Source organism: Jaculus jaculus, chromosome 1 (genome assembly GCF_020740685.1).
Source record: "Jaculus jaculus isolate mJacJac1 chromosome 1, mJacJac1.mat.Y.cur, whole genome shotgun sequence".
NCBI classification, from domain to species: Eukaryota; Metazoa; Chordata; class Mammalia; order Rodentia; family Dipodidae; genus Jaculus; species Jaculus jaculus.
This window is the reverse complement of record NC_059102.1, coordinates 177,204,281-177,226,336: the sequence shown is the minus strand read 5'-3', so window position 1 is coordinate 177,226,336 and position 22,056 is coordinate 177,204,281. Positions and strand designations below refer to the sequence as shown.

General features: G+C 41.2%; 1 protein-coding gene and 1 pseudogene across 1 annotated transcript; one reads left to right on the top strand and one right to left on the bottom strand.

The window, feature by feature from the left end:
- Positions 1-3,760: 3,760 nt before the first annotated feature.
- On the top strand, positions 3,761-11,012 carry LOC123457733 (olfactory receptor 4C3-like). The gene is made up of 3 exons (XM_045142125.1): positions 3,761-4,653; positions 7,963-7,988; positions 10,966-11,012. The coding sequence occupies exons 1-3, from the start codon at positions 3,761-3,763 to the stop codon at positions 11,010-11,012; spliced, it is 966 nt and encodes a 321-aa protein (XP_044998060.1).
- Positions 11,013-12,042: 1,030 nt separating this feature from the next.
- On the bottom strand, positions 12,043-13,041 carry LOC123457695 (annotated as a pseudogene).
- Positions 13,042-22,056: the final 9,015 nt, after the last annotated feature.

Below are 22,056 nucleotides of genomic sequence, written 5' to 3'. Positions count from 1 at the left end.
CTTTGTAGAGGGGAGTTGAAAGCGATGATGTAGTGAGAGGGCACCTCCCCGTGCCTAGAACGGAGTGCCCCATAAACACTGGTGATGGTGTTTTGTTGTCAGTGGCTTCCTTTGCCATCAGCTCCTGAAATACCTACACTCTCTCTTCTTCTTTTTTTTTTAATTTTATTTTATTAGTTTTCTTTTCAGCAAATACAGGCCGTTTGGCACCATTGTTTATGCTCATGCATGATCTACCCCCTCCCAATGGACCCTCCTTGTTGAGGTAAATGGGTCGTGCATTGTGGAGTTAGCCCACAGTTATTGGCACGATAAATGTCTCTGCATATCATGACCCAACATGTGACTCTGACATTCTTTCCACCCCCTCTTCCACAAAATTTCCCTGAGTCATTTCTTGATAATGTCTGGACTGCCCCTCTAGACACAAGTTGGACGCAGAGTAATTTAAGAAGCAGAGTAGAAGTTTCTTTCTTGGGAGACCAAACTGTATTCACAGGGAGTAATTAACTGATGGGCTCAATATTGTCCCAACAACCGAAGTTGCTCCCAGGACTGCTCTAGTCGGTGATCCTATGAGGGGAGGGAAGTGGTCTCCCTCAGAGACACAGAGTGCATGCAGGGTTATAGCCCTGAGCTACTTTTCCGCCTCATAAATAGCTCTTTACAGCAGCAAAGGGGAAAGATTGGCTCTGTCAGTGCTCCTGAATGTTCTTCTTATAAAGCTGAGTGAGCAAGCTGCTTTCCATCCCTGGTTTCTCCTCCTGAAGATTAGCTGCAGTGCTTTTCTGACTTGCCAAAGCCAGAGGAAGAAGGCAGTGGGGGTGGCGGTTATACAGGACAAGACACAGCTTAGCACCAGGAAGGATCTAGAGCCTGGCTACGCTTCTGCCTTAAACCACACATGTGGCTTTAGATTAACTGTACTGCATTTTTCTGAGTCTCAAATAAAAGAAGATGATTTTCAGCATCATCATGTTCTTCAGCAAATAAAAAGAAAGTGGAAGATGAAAACAAATTCCTAGCTACGTATAAGTGAATGATCCCCTTTGGGCTTTACACTTAATTCAATGGAATCAAGAGTATATAATTTTCACCTCAGGTAACTTTTTTTTGCTACTGTTGTTTAAAAATATTTTATTTATTGCTTATTTGCAAGGAGAGAGAGAGAGAGAGATAATGGGCTGCCAGGACCTCTTGCCATTGCAAACACAACTCCAGATGCATGTACCACCTTGTGCATTTGACTTTACATAGATATGGAAGAATTTATCCCAGGCCCTCAAGCTTTGTTATCATGTGGATTTAACCATTGAGCAATCTCTCCAGCTCTGTTTATGTTTTTTTCCCATTAATTATGTACACAGTGCATATTATACAACCATGTTGGTTCTTTTTCTCTTAAGTTTTATTTTTATTTATTTACTTGAGAGAGGGTGGAATGGAGGGAGGGAGGGAAAGAGAGAGAGAGAGAGAGAGAGAGAGAGAGAGAGAGAGAGAGAGAGAGAGGGAGAATAGGCTCAACAGATCCTCTAGGCACTGGAAATGCATTCCTACATGGCTGTATGTGGGTACTGGGGAATCAAACCTAGTTTTGCAGACAAGCACCTTTCACCATAGAACCATTTCTCCACCTCTTAGGTAAGTTATTTATTTATTTAGTTCGTTATGAGAGAAAGAGAGAGATAAAGATAAATGGAGAGAAAAAGAGAGAGAAAGAGAGAGGGAGGGAGAGAGGGAGAGAGAATGGGTGCACCAGGGCCTCCAGCCACTGCAAATGAACTCCAGATGCATGTGCCACCTTGTGCATCTACCTTACGTGGGTCCTGGGGAATGGAGCCTTGAACTGAGGTCCTTAGGTTTCACAGGCAAGCACTTGGCCACTAAGCCATCTCTCCAGGCCTTAGGTAAGTTTTTTAATTGATGGCAACTATATAATCAGTGTTTCACTTCAATGTATAAAAACAGTGTGTATTACATCTAGGACATTTTTTTGAGGTAGGGTTTCACTCTACCTCAGGCTGACCTGGAATTCACTATGTAGTTCCAGGCTGGCCTAGAACTCACAGCAATCCTTCTTCCTCTGCCACCTGAGTGCTGGGCTTAAAGGCATGTGACACCTCACCTCTGGCTCTCATCTAGGATTTTAAAAACATAAAACTGAAATTTGGGATCACATACCTGGAGTTTAAGATTGTTTCCAGGTTTAACATTCCATGATGTTGAAATGTAAGGAAATTGTGAAGGTACTGTGTTATCCTCAGATCTAATCAATGTAAGTTTTCAATGATCTATTTTTATTACATTTAGTTTTCTGAGACAGAGTCTTGATACATATCCCTGGCTGGCTCAGTGTTCACTATGTACCCCAGACTAGCTTTGAACTCATGGTGATCCTCCTGTTTCAACCTCTTGTGTTCTGGATCACAAGCACACACTACAAAGCCCTGCTTGATAATACGTTTTTTGCTAATATATATTTAAAATAAAGGAAGAAAGCAACTCAAATAAAAATAAAGTGATATAATTTCATTGGCATTTTCATTAGATTCCTCAGAAAACTTGTTTTGAATAACCCAAACAGGAAACTTTGTCTTTGCATGTAGTACCATGCACATCTGGCTTCTGTGGGTCCTGGGGAGTTGAACCCAGGTTCTTTGGCTTTGCAGGAAAGTGCCTTAACTTCTAAGCCACCTCTCCAGCCCCTATATATGTATTTTAGAATCAAAGGTAGGATAGGCACAGGCTTTCCCCTAATATCATTATATTCTGACATATAGGATTATAATTTATAGCTAATTAAGGTATGCCTTCTGAGCTAGGCATGGTAGTGCATGTATGTAGTCCCAGTATTAGGAAGGCTGAGGCAGGAGGGTAAGTAGCCTGAGCTATTTAGTGAAATTCTACCTTAAAAAAAGTGAAGACAACACAGAGCACCTATTTTTTGTCCCCTTGTAGTTTCCATTATCCAGCCAAAAAACAGATACTCATGTAGTAGAGTGATTAAGTTCATTTTATTACTATTTGTTTTACACCCAGTCCTCTCCATAGACTGTAGGCGTAGTACATGGACTTTTGCTAAGGCAAAGTCAAGCGAAATACAGATGTAAGTAAGATATATAAAGGAGATAATAGAAATTAGGTTTACTACTTTAGATGGGATGCTGTCCACACCAGGGCATGAGTAAGGTAAAGGAGTCAGGAGAGGAGTGGGATTCTTGAGACATCTTTAACTGCCACCTCCTCAGTTTCTTCAAGTCCTGCTACAGTTAATATTGCCTTCAGCAAGACTATCTAAAAGTAGATAAAAATACTCTTCAAAGTCCAGGTAGAAAGCTGAAATTCAAAAGGTATGAGCCAGATAAACAGAGATTTAGGAGCTCCTAAATATTCTTTCTCACACACCATCCTGTTTATCCTGAAAACAGAAATGCAATCCAGTTTGAATTAGAAAGTCAATGTTAAATGTTCAATTTCAGCCATAACAAAAATTGCAAATTGGAATGATTGTTATAATTTTCATCTAGTAACTGTAATATTTAGTTCCCAGAGAAACAAAAGACATATACTCACATTTTATGGGTAAAAGAATAAATTGCTATAAGATTTTTGGACCACCGTGGGTTAAGAGGGACACAGGGAACTGGGTGTGTCAAAGCAAACTTTGCAATCATTTCCATCCCCTGGAATTAATTCCTTTATTTATTTATTTTACTTTATAGACACTACTGCACCTGCGCTTTCAGTACATTCAGGATCTATGGAAATACCACACAATATTACAGAATTTTTCATTCTGGGACTTTCACAGAAGCCAGAGGTACAGAGAGCTCTCTTTGTGGTCTTCCTGATTATCTACGCGGTCACGGTTTGTGGCAACATGCTCATTGTGGTCACCATCGTTTCCAGCTCTAGCCTCGCTTCTCCCATGTATTTTTTCCTTTCTAACCTATCCTTTGTTGACACCTGTTATTCTTCTTCTTTGGCCCCTAAACTCATTGCTGACTCCTTGCATGAGGGGAGAGCCATCTCTTTTGGTGTCTGCTTAGCCCAGCTCTTTGGAGCCCATTTTCTGGGAGGAGTTGAAATCATTCTGCTCACAGTGATGGCCTATGATCGCTACGTGGCCATCTGCAAGCCCCTGCACTACACGACCATCATGACCAGGCACTTCTGTGCCCTCCTGGTGGCGGTGGCTTGGCTAGGAGGCTTCCTGCACTCATTGGTTCAGCTCCTCCTGGTCCTTCAGCTGCCCTTCTGTGGGATCAACGTGATCGATCACTTTGTGTGCGACTTATATCCTTTGCTGGAGCTGGCCTGCACCAACACCTATGTCATTGGTCTGCTAGTGGTGGCTAACAGTGGTGTGATCTGCCTGCTGAACTTCCTCATGCTGGTTGCCTCCTACATTGTCATCCTGCGCTCTTTGAGGTCCCACAGTGTGGAGGGGAGACGTAAAGCCCTGTCCACATGTGGGGCCCACTTCACTGTTGTTGCCTTGTTCTTTGTGCCTTGCATATTTATTTACATGAGGCCCTCAACTACGCTGTCCATAGACAAAACCATGGCAGTATTTTATGGTATTCTGACTCCTATGCTGAATCCACTCATTTACACTCTGAGGAACGAAGAGGTAAAAAGTGCCATGAGAAGGTTCTTCACACTGCAAGAAACTGAAGGTAGGTAATGAGTGGTAAAATGAAAAATATAGGTGACTGTAAACGTGGAACAACCAAAACTTGTTTTTTACTGCTGTGTTTCATCTTATTCCATCTATCTATTCGTCCATCTTCATAGACTTTTCTCTTGAATTTTACTTTATTATAAAATTAGCTGTATAAAGTTCATATAGACTAAGTTCTCAATATTCCTATTTCAGAAATAAGGAAACTGTTGTCTGATGTGGTCAATTTGCTATTTGATCAAGGCTGTATAGTTTTACAACTCAAAATCATTACTCTTGATCCATTAGCCCTGTCTTTGGGTGGCAATCCATTTGAATCTGTGTGACAATTAACTGGGCTGAGGCAAAAATAAAACTTTCATATTATCCGTGTATAAGCAGTTCTGTATACATCCAAGACTGTTTTCTTTCCTTCTCCTCACCTGTTGTAACATCATCAGTGTGGCATCTACACTACAGCAGATGGTTAAGGGCTTGGCTCCAAGCTCTGTGATCTGAGATAGATGACTCTTAGTTAGTCTCAGTTCCTGTGATTATTAGTTACATGACTTTAGTAAGTGAAAAAAAACTATCTATATGGTCTTGATGCTTTAAATTAAGACTATAAATATTTTAGATTCCACATTTAAGTGAGATCATGCAGCACTCATCTTTGTATGTCTGGATTATCTTACTTAGTACACTCTCCATGTCTATCCATGTTGTAACTATTGAAAGGATTCCCTGTATTTTTCAAGGGAGGGTTTTATTCTAGCCAAGTCTGATCTGGAATTCACTCTGTAGTCCTAAAATAGTCCCAAACTCACAGCGATCTTCCTACCTCTGTCTCCTGAGTTCTCAAATTAAAGGCATGCACCACCACGTCCCATGGATTCCCTACTTTTTAAAGGTATTAATTATAACCTCAATAAAACTGGGGAAAATGTAAAGGCAGTTTATGTTTCAAAGTGTTATTTTGAGAATTAAACTAGATCATGTAGATGTTTTTAAAATACAGTTTCCCATACATAGGAAACTCCTAACATGTTTGATATTGCTGTGTCGACCTCAGTCCTTTCCTCCCACAAAGAGATTGCTTTATTTTCTCTTACTAAGTTTGAAATGTCCATTGTCTTTATAGCAGAACACTTGTTTGGTGAGGGATAGAGAATAAATAGCTTTTCTTCTCATGTGTTACAACTCTTCCTGTCTCACACTCCAAGGTAGTCTCATGCTCTGGAATCTGGAAGACATACCCATGTTTACATCATCTTTTTTATTTTACCATATACCTTGTAACTTTTTGCCTTTTAAGATTATAGGCTTCCATATTTTATAATAGCTTTATAATTTGCTTGAAAATCTGTATTTCAGCTTGTTGAAATCATCTACTTTTATTGTTTTTTTGAGGTAGGGTCTCACTCTGTCTCAGGCTAATCTAGAATTCACTATGTAGTCTCAGGGTGACCTCAAACTCATGGTGACCCTCCCACCTCTGCCTCCTGAGTGCTGGGACTAAAGGCATGTGCCACCACGCCCGGCTTAAATCCACTTTTTGGTTTTGGGGGCTTGTGTGCTAGTGTATTGCACCCTCCCACCTGCTTATGCTGAGCCACCCACAGGCCCATATCCACTTTTGTACTATGAAGAAAACAAGCTAGAAATTAATATGAAATGTCTTCAATATAAGAAAACATTTTCAAAACTTAACTTCAAGAATAAACAAGGTTTGGCTATAGAATGTCTTCTTACTTCATCCTGAAACTTCTGTATCTAATAACATGAAACATGAAGAGTTTTAAAGCAAAATATGATCTTCTTTAACTTTTCACATTTTGTTATTAATCATACAATATTAATTGAGTACATTACATTATATTTATTATAATAATATACAAATTATATATAATAATTATTTGTATAATTGACTATTTTATGTACATTAATAATAGCTAGGTACAAGTGAAACTGAATTCCATAGTTGTTTACAATGATGCCATCAGTGAGACTTTGGATTCAACCCTATAAGAAAATGTAGAGCCATTTGTGAGTTCAAAAATAAAACTAAATTCCTGTTTCATATGACATCAAAATTAAATTCCAAATGAGAAAAACCTACTTATTTCAAGAATCACTTCTGAGAAATCATTAGAAGAAAGTATTTGGTGATACATTCATGATCTAGCCTAAAGAAAGTTTTCAGAAATGAGATGATAAATGGATTAACAGATGTAGCTCTTTAGTAAACAAACTACTTCTAAGAAGATAAGAAGATACCAGTCCCTACCGGAGAGAAGATATTTGTAACAAAAATGCAGAATACAAAGACAAAGTTAGAGTCAATAGCTGATATGTGAATTTACAGTTTGTATTAACATTGTTAAAGATACCCAGCCTCAGCTTAAGACTAACACATTTGATAATGTGAATATAGTCAGACAATGTCAGAGATGAGTCAGCTTTCCCACACCCCGCTGGTAACCGGCTTAATTACCCAGGACCCACATAAGCCAGATGCACAAGGTGGCGCATGCATCTGCAGTTGGAGATGCATCTGGCTGGAGACCCTGGCACACCCATTCTCTCTCTCCCTTTCTCTCTGTCTCAAATTAAAATAAATAAATAAATAAATAAATAAATAAATAAATAAATAAATAAAAATCAAACTGATTCACTTCTACACATATATTTGGAAAAAGTCCTCATATGACTACTGGGGAGACCAAAGACTTGTCAAATTGATGAAAAAAAAAGCATGTTGCCTTCTCAGTGTGGAGACATCTTTATCACTCCCTCCAAGGTTCAAGAGTCATAAGGAATGTAAGAACCAGAGTATGCGGAGGAACACTTTGGGACAGTATCTTCTGGACGTGAAATGTTATGTCATGATCTTGCAGCTGTTGTCTCTGCCTCCATGCAGTCCCTGATAATTGAGCTCATTAACATTTCTACATGGAGGAGGGCGGAAAATTTTATCAAACTAGAAGAGGGTCTAACTGGAAAGAGTAAGAGGCAATGGCTCTGTGCATAATGATCTGGCTCTAACAGTCTTTCCTCCCTCTTCCACAAATTTCCCTGAGCCATATTGGGTTCATTTTAGGTCTACTTTAGTGATGAGATTTTGGGAGCCTTTGTGTCTCTGTATATCTGGTTTGGTAGGAGTTTGAGTGTTCTCTGTTATTTCCTTCACCATTTTTCTGGTACCAGGTTCACCAAGAACGCAGCACTCTTGCTCATTTCCCCACTCTTGGTTTCAGCTGGGCCTGTGATGAGGTGCGACAGGCTGATTCTCTTCTCAGGATCTGCGTACAACTGGAAAAGAGAAGCAAATTCTCTAATGGAGAGTGAAGTCAGCACCAAATAAATGGGACAATTGTTATTTTAGAGAGAATTTAATAGGTGTAGGCCCTCTTGTAGCCCATGGTTGGTAGGAGCTGATAATGTAGTGTGGGGTCATTTTTTGGATGTGGTTCTGACTTGTTTCCCAGCTCCAGCTATGGGTTCCATTCCACTGAGCAGTTCAGTTAGCCAAATCAAGAGCAGTTGGTTACCCACCATGGCTATGTGCCACTACTGCCCTTGTGTGAGCATTGTCTTAGGTTATTTGCTGCTGAGTAGCTTAGACCATAAGTTGCTTAGACAAATGTTGGTCATTTCCCCCCAGTCACTCATGTAGCAGCTTCTGGCACTAGATGAACTAACTGTGTGGGGACTGACTCTTCCAACTTCAAGCCAGTTCATGTCCCATACCAACAGCATATGGTGTCTTTAGCAGTAGGGTTTTATCATTAACCTTTGGTGGGTCATCAAGTACTCTGACAGAAATCTGTCATCTTTTGGGAAACCTTATAGTTCTCTCTGATTAACAGCTCATTGTGGATGTTAGTCACATGCTGGTACTAGGGGTTTCAGGCCAGCACCAAGGAAAAGAAGGAAGAAAAAGATAGGTAATATAAGTGAGAAGATAGAGTAGAGAGAAGAGGGAGAAAGAAAAGGGAGAGAGAGAGAAACAGGAGATTAAGGTTGGTCTTCATTGTATCCTCTCCAGGGTCCTGTGATTCAGGTGTTCCTTCTAAGGACCTGATGAAGGTTCAACTAGTTAGTCTGTCTTTTAGGATTGCTGTTTGGGTCCAATTTTGTGTCTCTCTCCCACATCCTTACCTTCCCCTGCTGCCCCAACCTCCCAAATATCTGGGCCTCGAGATGCTTATTAGGTATGTCAGTATCTCAGGTAGGTTCAGGTTAGGAGTCACAGATGAGTGAGACCATGTGACAATTATGTTTCTGTGATTGGGTGGGTTCGCTGACAATGATCTATTCCAGGTTCAACCAAATTTCATTGTGTCATTTCTCCTTACTGCTGTGTAGAATTCCATTTTGTAGATATACCACATCTTGGTTGGGTTGATTCTAGCTGTTATGAGTTGAGCAGCTTTAAATATGATTGAGAAAATTTCTCCGAACTGAGACATGGAGGTTTTAGGATACATTCTCAGAAGGGGAATAACTGGGTCTGTTGGTAACTCTATAGTCATCCTTTCTAGGAGTCTCCATATTGCTTTCCATAGTGATTGTACCATCTTACATTCCTATCAACAATGAATAAGGATTCCTATTTCTCCACATCCTCTCCAGCATTTGTTTTCATTTGATTTTTTTAAATGTTTGCTATCTTTACTGGGGTAAGGTGGAATCTCATAGTTGTTTTCATTTGCATTTCCCTGATGATTAGAGATGATGAATATTTTCTGAAGTGTCTGTTTGGCATTTGTATTTATTCCTCTGAGAACTGTTCTTTGCCACATTTTGTGAGTGGGTTGTTTGATTTTTTTAGTGGTTAGGTTTTTGAGTTTTTTGTAGATTCTAGAAATTAGGTCTCTGTCAGTTGTACAGCCATCAAAAGTTTTCCCATTCTGTGGGTGGTCTATTGGTCCCCTGGGGGAGCCCTAGCCTGCTGGCCTCGGTCTGTGCAGTGTACATGTATGTGGATGAGAGGGTGGAGCTATGGTGGTCTGCTGACTCAGGTCCATGCATGGGGGTGAGGGGCGCTGGTGGCCAGTGGGATGGTGTTTGCTCTGGAGGTCCCCTGGGGGTGTGCTAGACTACTGGCCTGGGTTTGTGCACTGGGGTGGGGGAGGCGGCAGTGAGTGTCCCCAAGCCTGGAGGTGCCCTAGGAGCTATGCAGGCCTCCTGGCCTGGGTCTATGCATCGTGGTGGGGAACAGCAGTATATAGGGTGGTGTTTGGGAGCCTGGAGGCATGGGTGGGGTTATGCTGACTTGCTGGCCTGGGTGCACGTAGGGGGATGGGTGACGTAGGGTGACAGTCAGTGGGATGGCGTTCATGAGCCTGGAGGAACAAGAGGAGCTGTGCTGGCCTGCTGGCTTGGGTTTGCACGCAGGGGTGGGAGGTGCAGATAGTGCATTATCATTCTCCTGGGTGGAGCTGCGCTGGCCTGGGTCCGTGCATGGGGAGGGGTGGTTGGGGGCAGCAGCGAGTGGAGGCATTCTCCAGCGTGGAGGTGCTGGTAGAGCTATGCTGGTCGGCTGGCCTGCGCCCCCTTGCCTGTGTTCACTGCAGGAAGAACCTGAGGCTGGGAGTACGGCTAGGACGGATGCCTGAGGAGATTGGGGACCTGGTGGGCTACCCTAGAGTGTGGGAATCAGCTGATTCCCTTCTTTGATCCTTGCACCCTCCCACGGGAGGGCTATTAGAGTCTGCTCCCCCCTGGACGACCCAATGAGCCCTTCATGTCTTCCCTTTCCTTTCCCAGGAAGTGCGGTGTGGTTAGGCGGATGCCAACTTGACCTGTAGTCCCCTAACTCAGTTCTTGATGGCTGAAAAGCTGTTTTGTGTTTACAAAACACATTTTATTTGCTCATTCCTCTGCTTGTGGATATGTACGTCAGTTCTCTAACTTAGCTACTGTGAAGAGTGCTACAAAACACATTCATGTGAATGTGTATCTGCATATTTTGACTTGGAGTCCTTTAGATCAATACTGGGGAATGGTATGTAGCTGGTCATATGGTCCATATTTTGATGAACACCTCCTTGAAGACATACTATTCTATGCTCCCTTAATATGCTTTTTCTTTTTTTAAATACACCCTTTTACTAAATGCAGTCATTGATCTGTTTCATGTTTATAATTAGGCCAGAAATAGGACTGTGTGGGCCTTTGGCTCTTTAGTGGTCATGAATGCTTTTTAAAAATATTAAAATTTCTGTGTTATGAGTATATTGGAATAAGTATAATCCAAATGGTATTTATATTGTATGTATTTTTTCTTCTTATCTTAGGGAAATTTAGTTTTATCAAGGCTTCTAGGAGCATTGTGACCTCTTGATACTGCTGCTACTGTGTCTTAGCAAATATTACAGTCCAGTCCTTTGTTATGTATTAACAAAAATTGTTTCCATCAATAGAAGAATGGATTAAGAAAATGTACGCTTTCTCACTGGAATGTTATTCAGCCACAAAATTAATGAAATCCTACAGTGGAATGTTTAGCAAAGAGTAAGAAATCTTTATCAGACTCCCTCCCCTAAAGTTCAGGGAACACTGTGGGAAGGATGGTAGAAGAACATTAGAGCCAACGATGATGAGGAGGAGAACTTTGCAACACTGTCTTGCAGACACAAAGTGGCCATGGCACTTGGCATCACAGCTGCTAAGGCTACCTACAGAAGCCCTGCATAAGAGGATGGAAAATGATGACATCACAATAGAAGAAGGGCTTGTTGGAAAGAAGAAAGGAGTCAGTGGAGAGGGGATTTAGGAGGGGGATGAGGGAGGGATTGGTATATTGTTCTTATGTATGAAGGCTGTTAAGAAAACGTTTAAAAGAGAATGAAATCCTAACATTTGTCGCAATATGGGTGGAACTAGAGGACATGGTATAAGGAAAACAAATCAGGTGCAAAAAGCAAAATGTTGCATGTCCTCAACCATATATCAAATGCAAGATGTTTGATCACATAGGGAGTGAAAGTGGAACAGTGATGTCTACAGACTAGAAAGGAGAAGGACAAAAGCTGCGAGGTGAGATACTGAGCAGCAAATACACTATCACAGAAACAAGAAATTCCCAGTACAGCAGGGGTCATGGTTCACAGAAACTACTCACTTTATACTGAAGCAGAGAAGATAAAACAACAAATGAGAAAAATTTAATGGATGGAAATAGTTGTTGCCCTGATTTGGTCACACAAAAGGTCTACATGTACTCTCACACTATACCCATAATAAACACAATTATTACCCAATTAAAATTTGATACAGAGAGGAAAATTGACTATCCAAAATTTAATTTAAGAAGAACAAATCTCCATGAGTCAGGGCTAGATATTTTTATCTAAGAATAAAAGTTATAGGACTTATTTATCACCAGATTTCATTATTTGGTCCAATAGTCTTATCATAACTCTTTTCATCTCTTTGTTTCTAAGGGTATAGATTAAAGGGTTCAACATGGGTGTTACTAAGGTACAAAACACAGTCACAGCCTTCTCCATGGGGAAGGAAGTACAGGGTCTTAGGTACAGATATGAGCAAGGTACAAAGAATAAGATGACCACAGTGATATGAGAGGCACAGGTGGATAGAGCTTTGCGACGCCCCTCAGAACTGTGATTCCTAAGGGAGCGCAGGATGATGACATAAGAAGCAGCTAGCATAGAACAAGTGAGAAAACACAGTGACCCGCTGTTGGCAGCAATTAGGGGCCCCAGAGTGTGAGTGTCCGTGCAGGCCAACTCCAGGAGCGGAATTAAATCACACATAAAGTGATCAATAGTATTGGGGCCACAGAATGGCAACTGTGCCATAAACAAAATCTGTATCCCTCCATGAATGAACCCCAAAATCCCCGCTGCCCCCACCAGGAAAATACACACAGGTCGGCTCATGATGGTCATGTAGTGCAAGGGCTTGCAGATGGCTACATAGCGATCATAGGCCATGGCAATTAACAGGATGATTTCAGCTGCAGCAAAAACGTGTTCAGCAAAAAGCTGAGTCATGCAGCCATTAAAGGATATGGTGCTGTTTTTTTTTTTTTTTTTTTTATTTCTATTTCTCTCCAGTGTCTGTTTCTATTTCTCTCCAGTGGTGCTGTTTTTTGAGATTAAGTCCAGGATCATCGTGGGTGCTATGGAAGAGGAGTAGAAACCATCAAAAATGGACAAGTATGACAGGAAAAAGTACATGGGAGAACCCAGGGCTGGGCTGATGAAGATGGTGACTGAGATGAGCGTGTTACCTGCCAGGGTGATCAAGTAGATGACTAAACACACAAAGAATAAGAGTTTCTGCAGATCTGGGTCTTGGGTCAAGCCCAGGAGGATGAATTCTGTTACATTGCCCATCCTTCCCATCCATTCATTCAAATTGTAGGTATATGGGGATGTGAAAAAAATTTATGAAGTTATAGTATTTTTAAATTCAATACAAAACACTTCATTATCTCGTGAATTCTGGTTCCTGAAAGGGATGGTACACTTTTACTCCTACCTCTGTAGATAGCATAGAGTTTTAGAGATGAGCAGTAGTAGGTCATGTGACTAATAAACACTACAATACAACAGTGTTTTTGTAACTATTTTCTTATGTTCCTCTGAATAGTCACAAACATGGCTTTCTCTCATTGTAATGCTTTTTAGACCAAAAATCAATGTCAATTGTTTTGAAGTTATACCTGTCTATTAACAAGCATATTTAGGGTTATGAATACAATATGGTATTAAATTCGGGTTGTACTGCATAATGAAGATACAAGTCATGTTAAAGCCATACAGCCTGGGTTCACTGGCCCATGCCGCCCTGTCATATCACACACATAAGGGAGAGGTACAGAGGTGTGCACAGAGATTTTCCTTTCTGGAATCAAGGAGCTATCATCACGACAGCAAATTGGCATACTGTATTCAGCAGCTCTAGATGTTAGACCGGGGTCTCTAAGGTCCCTTCTTACATGGTCTTTTTCTCTCTATCTTTGGTTGTTCATATCCAGATGGTACAAAGTCCTGTTTAAAGTTTACATATTCCATGGGCATGCTGCCACACGCCTTTAATCCCAGCACTCAGGAGGTAGAAGTAAGATGATCACTATAAATTCAAGGTCAGCCTGGGACTACAGAGACTATTCAAGTCAGCTTGGGCTAGAGTGAGACCCTACGTCAAAAATAAAATAAAAGAGGGCTGGAGAGATGGCTGAGCGGTTAAGCGCTTGCCTGTGAAGCCTAAGGACCCTGGTTCCAGGCTCGGTTCCCCAGGTCCCATGTTAGCCAGATGCACAAGGGGGCGCACGCGTCTGGAGTTCGTTTGCAGAGGCTGGAAGCCCTGGCGCGCCCATTCTCTCTCTCTCCCTCTATCTGTCTTTCTCTCTGTGTCTGTCGCTCTCAAATAAAAAAAAAAATTAAAAAAAGAAAAGAAAAGAAAATGTTCACATATTCTGAAAACAAATCGTCCTTGTGGTTAAATTTTTCTTGCTTATGTGATTGTCTTCAGGACTTCAGAATTTTCTACTCTCCCCTTTCATTTTATAATTGCAATTACGTGAGATATGAAGTTAACCTTCATTTCCTATTAAAATGAGATGGTTATCTAAGATCATATACTTTTCCATTTTGGTATAAAACCAGCCAACATAAGATGAATTTTGGGTTTCATTGCTAACTGGAACAAACATTGGAGTTATACAAAAAGTGTTATTTTCTTTTAAATGATGTAGATGTGGATTTTCCAGAGTAAGTTAGTTGTTACCAAAAAGTAGGAGGGACGTTAATATTCTTGTGCCATTTTATTCTTCTCTCCTCAAACCTTTCTAAAAGTCACACTGCACAACCGCCCCCCTTCCCCACATACACATACCTACCCAAATTTCTTGGTATAGAGGTCAGAATCATGATATCTCAGTTCAGTGAAACTGAAGAAAACTACACATTTCTTTCAGGAAAATTAGTCCCTGAGTTATTTTCTTTGTCTAGGTGGCTCTTGAAGGTGATGACTGATAATCCTTCTCAGTGAATTGAGTTCACAAAATCTAACTTTAAAGCATCAACATGGCTGTCACAAAAAGGAGAGAACTGTACAAATCACAAACACAACTGTATTAAATAGTCAGGGGTACACAACAATCACAGTCTTTAAAAAGTGATGTCAATCACATGCCACAGTATCTCATTTGACAACACTGCAGATGGCATTCCATCAAATAGTATTTTCACATGATTTGCCCACATCTAGAATTCATAGCAAAATACTCAAATTCAAATCAAATATATAAGTACTAAATCTACTTTAGCAAGAGTAATTAAGCTAAATCAAGTTATTTTGCTCAAAACATAGATAAAAATAAGATTACTTTTCACTGACCTGTGTTTAATTTACTGTGGATTCCTCTGCTTTAAGATTGAGCGCAGGCATTGTTGGTTTTATTTTTCTCTCTGCATAGACAACACATTTCCAATGGTCTCTGCAAACCAACACTGTAATTATTATCTATATAGACAATTCTCTAAGTTTGATAATTTTGTTTACTTTTTTTTTCATTATCAGTCAAGATTTAATTGGAAAATGAACTACTTCAGTAAGGAACTTTGATAGTTTTAAGATTAAATTCTGATTCACTTTGTTGCTTACATACTTGTATAATCTTTGAATTACACTCAATCCAAAGTATATATACTGGGGAAAAAGCCAAATTACTCATATCTAAAAACTGTGTATTCAATTGCAAATGTATAATGAATCAAATCAGCTTGATTGGACGTTGTTTTCTCTACCAATGTGGGCAAAGCTCTCTGTTCCCTCAGTAGCATCCACATTGTGGAGAGAGAATTCCTTTCATCCCAGGGAATGCTGGAATCCTATCAAGATTAAGAGTATTGCCTCTTAAACAAATCTTCCTCTTGTTGATACATGCTCTGCTCTCATCATGGTTCACAAACCCTCCTTGTGATTCTTCCTTATTTCTAAAAGGTTTAAATTGATTTTCATATATTGCACAATCTCTTAACCCTCTGCCCTCTCAGAGGACTTGTAATTGTTTGTGCTGAAATCTTTGCAAAGACAGGAGTCAAGGTCATTTGTTTTCTCCCACTTGGGTCCCACAAACATCATCATCAGTGGCTAGTTTTAGAAATGCAATTAGGGTGCATTTAAAGATGTGTCTAAGCTGTAGTTTGAGTTATAATTTTGAAAACTTCCCGGGGCTTCTTTCCTAATTGCAACATGATTGAGCCTGGCCTAGAATATGCAGTATTTATAGGACTCATTCATCATCCAAAGAATGGATTTCTCTCTGAACACATGGCTGTCCTGAATGAGATGGTTGTTTTAGGAATAATAAAATGCAACAGTTCAAGAATATGCACCTGATTTGCATTAGAAATGGTGACAATTCAATCAGTGACCCCTTCAGTTAAAGGAAATAGATGGCAGGATTCCCAGCACCAAATATAGGACAGAAGTTGTCAGAAGTTACAGAAGTGTCAGCCTTTTTAAGAGTAATTCCCAGTGTGCCATTCTTGCACTGAGTTCAGGGTGTGCATTTCCTCTCTGCTGCACAAAGAGGACACAATGCTTCAGACAGGGGCTAGTGGGGAAATCCTACACTGCCAAGCCTTCACATACAGACGTATTCACAGGGAGGGAACAGACCAGAACTCTAAACGTTATTTCTGGAGTTTAAAAACATTTTATTCAAGAGAGAGAGCTGGGCATGTTGGCGCATGCCTTTAATCCCAGCACTCGGGAGGCAGATGTAGGAGGATCACCGTGAGTTCAAAGCCACCCTGAGACTACAGAGTTAATTCCAGGTCAGCCTGGACCAGAGTGAGACCCTACCTTGAAAGAGAGAGAGAGAGAGAGAGAGAGAGAGAGAGAGAGAGAGAGAGAGACAGAGAGAGAGAGAAGGCAGATAGAGAGAAAATCAGCACACCAGAGCCTCTATCCATTGCAAATGAATGGCAGATATATGCACCATCTTGTGCATCTGCTTACGTGGATCTTGAGGAATCAAACCTGGGTCCTTGGGTTTTGCAGGCAATCACCTTAAGTGCTAAAACATCTCTCCAGCTCTAGAGTTTTTGATTTAATCTAGAGTTTTCATTTAACCTTTTACAGATCTCGGTTGACCACAGGTGACTGAAACTAGAGAAAAACCACAAAGGCTTACTCTAAGTATTTAAATGCTAAAAAATACTCCTAATTATGTATATGTTACATTTAATTTATTGCCTCTTGAGTTTTTCAAATTATATTGAGCATTTAAGATAAGATCTACCATTTTACCAAAATTTTGAGAATACAGGATGGTACTATTGGACCATGTTCAACCCAGTATGGATCTCCAGAACATCTTCATGTTGGACAGCTGAATCTTTATACCTGTGGAATGGTCACTCTGAGTTACCCATTTTTTCTAACTTAAGACAACTAAACTTGTGCTCTCTGAGTCTAGATATTTCAGATAACTCATGTTAGTAGACTAACACTGTATTTGTCTGTCTGTAACTGGATTATTTCAGTTAATTTACATTTCTCATGATTTTCCAGATTGTGGCTGGAAAAAGGAATTCTTTTTTTCTGACTACATAGCATTCCATTGTATGTATATCCATACCATATTTTCTTTCCATGGTCATCTAATAAAATGACATCTAAATTATACTACCAATTGACTATCATGAGTCATGATCCAATGAGCATATCGGGTACTACCTCTTACATTCTGTGGTTTCAATTCTTTTGGATTGAAATAGGATTTGTGCTTTGTGTGATAATACCATCTTTAAGTTATTCTGTACGAATCCACACTGTTTTCCATAGTCAAAACACCATTTACAGTTGCTCAGGACAGCTTGGTTCCAGAACATGCCAGAAGCTAAGTCTACATGGGCTGGCCTGGCTCTGGGGAAAATCTAAAGCCTGGTGGTGGATAGTCCTAGAGAACACACCACTTGTGCAGCTGTGGAGCCTTGGGCATTGCCCAGAGCAAGCCTGAAGCCCTTCTCCCTTCTCTCTTCTTTCTGCATGGCAGGGGACTGCTTCCATACTATTCTAACTGGGTCAGGGGAAGCGAAGTTCGTGGACTCCATACCTTTCTCCCTTATCTTCTTCAATGCAAACATGATTATTCTGGGTCATCAGTTTACCTTCTGAAACCCCTCCCAGAAGATTTTCAGATTCGGTCTGTTAACCCGGGATGCTTGATCCTACGATAAAGGCCTGGCCCTTCTCCTTGCCTGTGGGCTCCCAATGTTCCAAAAGTTCACCTGCCTCTCTGTGGGATTGTCTCCTGGACAATCTTAATACCACTGACTTAAAAGGAGACATAAAGTCCACGTGCCTCATTTTGACTGCATGTAAATGACCACAATATGAAATTGGACCAATGGTTCTGGCTGGACTGAAAATGGCACATTTGGTTTCCAAATTATTAAAGACCTGGATAACTTCATAGACTGGAATGGAATGGCAAGGGACAAGAAGTGTCCCTTATTTAGCCTTTCTTCTACCTCTCTTCTGTCCCTGTCTTTGCCCATGATCTTTTCTCACCTAGGTCCTAGTCTGTGATGAAAACTCCTTCATTGACTCATTACCTCCAAGGAGCCTCCCTTCCATCCTATGATGACCCTTCCCTTATACCCCATTACCTGCCTTGTCATGTCCCCCAATTCCCTCAGCCACCTCAATGCCCTTGATTCTTTCAGCTTGGCAACTCACTTACCACCTCTCCCCGACCAACCCACTACTTTCCAAGCACTCACAGGAGCTGCTTTGTGCTGACTTTCCCTTCCTTCACTGTTCTTTGCCTGGCCTTCACCAGTCATAGGCACTCTTGCCCTCTCTTGAGAGGCAAGTAGTGAGGGTACTGTGCAATCCATTTCCCCTTCTCCATGTCTGGTCTGACTCAAGTGGGGAACTCTTTGGGTACTTTTCTGAACATTCCACTCAATATCCAGTTCATATTGTCCAGTCTTTTAATCTGACATTGTATGACACTTACATTTTCCTAATATCTACCCTTTATACTGGATGAAGAGGAACACATTTTGAGGTTGTCCAAAACTCATTTTGACCATCTTTATAGTTGGATGCCAGCCCAGAAAACAGTATACACCATGGCTGGTCCCATGCAGGGCCCTAATTGAACTTATTAACTGGGAGATGAGTGACTTGCCTGAAGGCATCACATGACCAAATGCCTCCTGATAGGATAGAAACAGGCTGATAGGTAACCAATTAAGAAAAACTTAGAGAGATTACTCAAGAATCTATGGAAAACCTGGCCTTCTCTCCTCAAGATTAGAACATAGTAGCATCACCTCTGTATTCCCTGAGGACCAATCTTCAGTTACAGCTTTATCTCAAATCTGTCCCAATATTTTCAAAATGTTACAATGCCTAGAAGAGAGTCCACATACTTCAAGAAGGGACCTTCTCTATGAGGCCTTTCAGGTGTTTTAATAAAAGGAAAAGCATAATCTCTAAAAACCAAAAGGATTCATTTAAAATATCAGCTGTCTCAGCAGTCCAAGTTTCATCCTGAGAGTCATAAGGAAATGACTGACAACCAGTCCCCTGCCAGCTGGTAGCCTGTTTCAATGTGGTACTTGAGGGCACTAGGCAAAAGCATGCCCTAACCCAAGGCCATCTTCACAGCCACTCCCACTCTGCAGCCAACGGGGGACTGGAAGATGGACAGTCCGTACCCGGGGTCTTACTCACATCTGAGGTTCCTTACAATGTCTGTTTCCTCCTTCCTTCTTCTGTCTAATGATCTTCCCTCTTTGTTGGTGCTAACAACAGATGACTGTAGGTGCTCAGGATCCCTTCCCCTACATCAAGTGAGTCCATGGAGCCCAAGGTGGTCATGAGGTAGCAGGTAAGAACATTTTTTTTCTTGGATATTGGGGCGAGCATATCTTTTTAACTGATTATAAGGAATCCACTTAAGCATTCTTCTGAGACTTCTCAGTTATAGGCTTGAAAGTCCAACAAGAATCACCATCTCACTCTCCTACCTGTTTGCTCCCTTTATAGGATTATTTTTGAACATTCCGTTCGGTCATTTCTAATTATCCCTTCCCTCTACTGCATGGGACCTTCTCCACAAATTAGCAGCTGCTGTCCATATCTGTATTGGTTAACAATTCCCAATTCGTTTTTTCATGCCGTATTGAAGCACCCACCCCCAACTCACTGCACTCATCCCGGATGGATCACTAATTGTCCCTGTGATCTGGGGTAGTAGCCACCCTATCAAACTTCCCATTAAAAATCTTCCTTTAAGACCCTTCCCACTCTATCACTGTTACTCCCCACCACTCAGCCTAGAGGGCTCCAGGGCCTTGAAGCATCCACCTTCTGCCTTATTTCTGTTGATATTTCAATTCTGAACAATGCACCTTTTTTTGTTTGTTTGTTTGTTTTTGTTTTCTTGAGGTAGGGTTTCACTCTAGCTCAGGCTGACCTGGAATCACTATGGAGTCTCAGGGTCTTGAGCTCATGGCAATCCTCCTACCTCTGCCTCCCACATGCTGGGATGAAACGCGTGTGCCACCAAGCCCGGCTGAACAATGCACCTTTGATGGTTTGAATCAGATGTTCCTCCTAAGCTCATGTGTTCTGAATACTTGGTTCCCAGCTGATGGTAATTTGGGAGGTGGAGCTTACTGAAGGAGACATGTTATTGGGGGCAAGATTAATGGCATTATAGCTGGCCCTCTTTGCCAGAACTTGGCTCATTCTCCGGCTTCTGTTTTTTACCTGCTATGGCAGAGGTGATGAGCCTCTGTGCATGACATGCTTTCCTTGTCATCATGATCCTTCCCCTCAAGAGTGTAAGCCTGTATGAACAATAGCAACAACAAAAAAACTTTTCTCCCATTAGCTGATTTTGTTCAAGTACTTTATTCAAGCAATGAAAAAATAACTAGAACACTCCCCATATACTTCCCTTCTTTAAAAAGTATTTTATTAATGATGATGGAGAGAGAGAGAGAGAGAGAGAGAGAGAGAGAGAGAGAGAGAGGGAATCAGCAAGCCAGAGCCTATAGCCATTGCAAATGAACTCCAGATGTATGCACCACCTTGTGCATCTGGCTTATGTGGCTACTGGGAAATCGAATCTGGGTCCTTAGGCTTTGCAGGCAAGCACCTTAACCATTAAGCCATCTGTCTAGCCCCAATACTTCCATTCCTGCTATAAAAACCGAATTGTCAATACTGTTTTTTACAGGACTTTTGCCATTTTTTTCATTTTGTATTATTATTTTTAATTTGATTAAATAGTTTAATATTCAGTAAATACAGTCAGTTTGGTACCATCGTTAGGCTCATCCAAGACCTATCCCCACCCCTTGGCCCCTCCTTGTTGAGGTAAATGGGTCGTGCGGTGTGGAGTTACCCACAGTTAAGGGTAAGATAAATGTCTCTGCATATACTGACCCAACATGTGGCTCTGACATTCTGCCCCTTCTTCCGCAAAATTTCCCTGAGCCATGTTGGGTTCATTCTTGGTCTGCTTCAGTGATGAGTTGTTGGGGGCCTCTGGAGCTCTGGCACTCTGATTTGGCAGGAGTTGGTTTTTCTCTATGTTGATCTCCTATCCCCTTGTGTTGGTATCTGGTTCATCAGGGAAACGGCACTCTTGCTTGTTTCGCCAATTTTTCTTAGTTTCATCCGGGGCCCTATTGAGGTATGATGGGGTGGCTTTCTCCTTAGGATCTACATCTATCTGAAAAAGAAAAGCAGATTCTCCAACAGGGAGTAGGTTACCACCAGGAAAAATGAGATAACCCTAACTTTTTTTTTATACAGAATTTAATAGATGTAGACCCTTTTATAGCCCATGATTGTTGGTAGCTTGAAACTACAGAGTGAGCTTATGTTTGGTTATAGTTCTGACTTGTTTCTCAGCTCCAGGTATGGGTCCCATTCCACTGAGGGAATCAGTTAGCCAAATCAAGAGCAGTTGGTTCCTCATCGTGGCTTTGTGTCACTATTTCACTTGTGTGGCCATCACACAGGCTATTTGCTCCTAAGTAGGTTAGATCATGCGTTGCTTGGACACATATTGGTCATTTCCCTCAGTTGTCCATGTAGCACCTTCTGGCACTAGATGTGCTGACTGTCTGGGGACTGACTCTCTTCCAACTTCCAGCCATGCCGTTCCATTTTACATGTCAACCATATAAGGTGCCTTCAGCAGTAGGGTCTTACCACTAACCTTTGGTGGGCCATCAAGTACTCTGACAGAAATCTGCCTGTCTTTTAGGTATCCTAAATTAATCCTGACACAATACCAACCTACCCTCTGGTTCCTGATCTCTATTTCCTCCCTTTTCATGTTTCCTCATCTACCACCCATCTTCAGTCCTTGA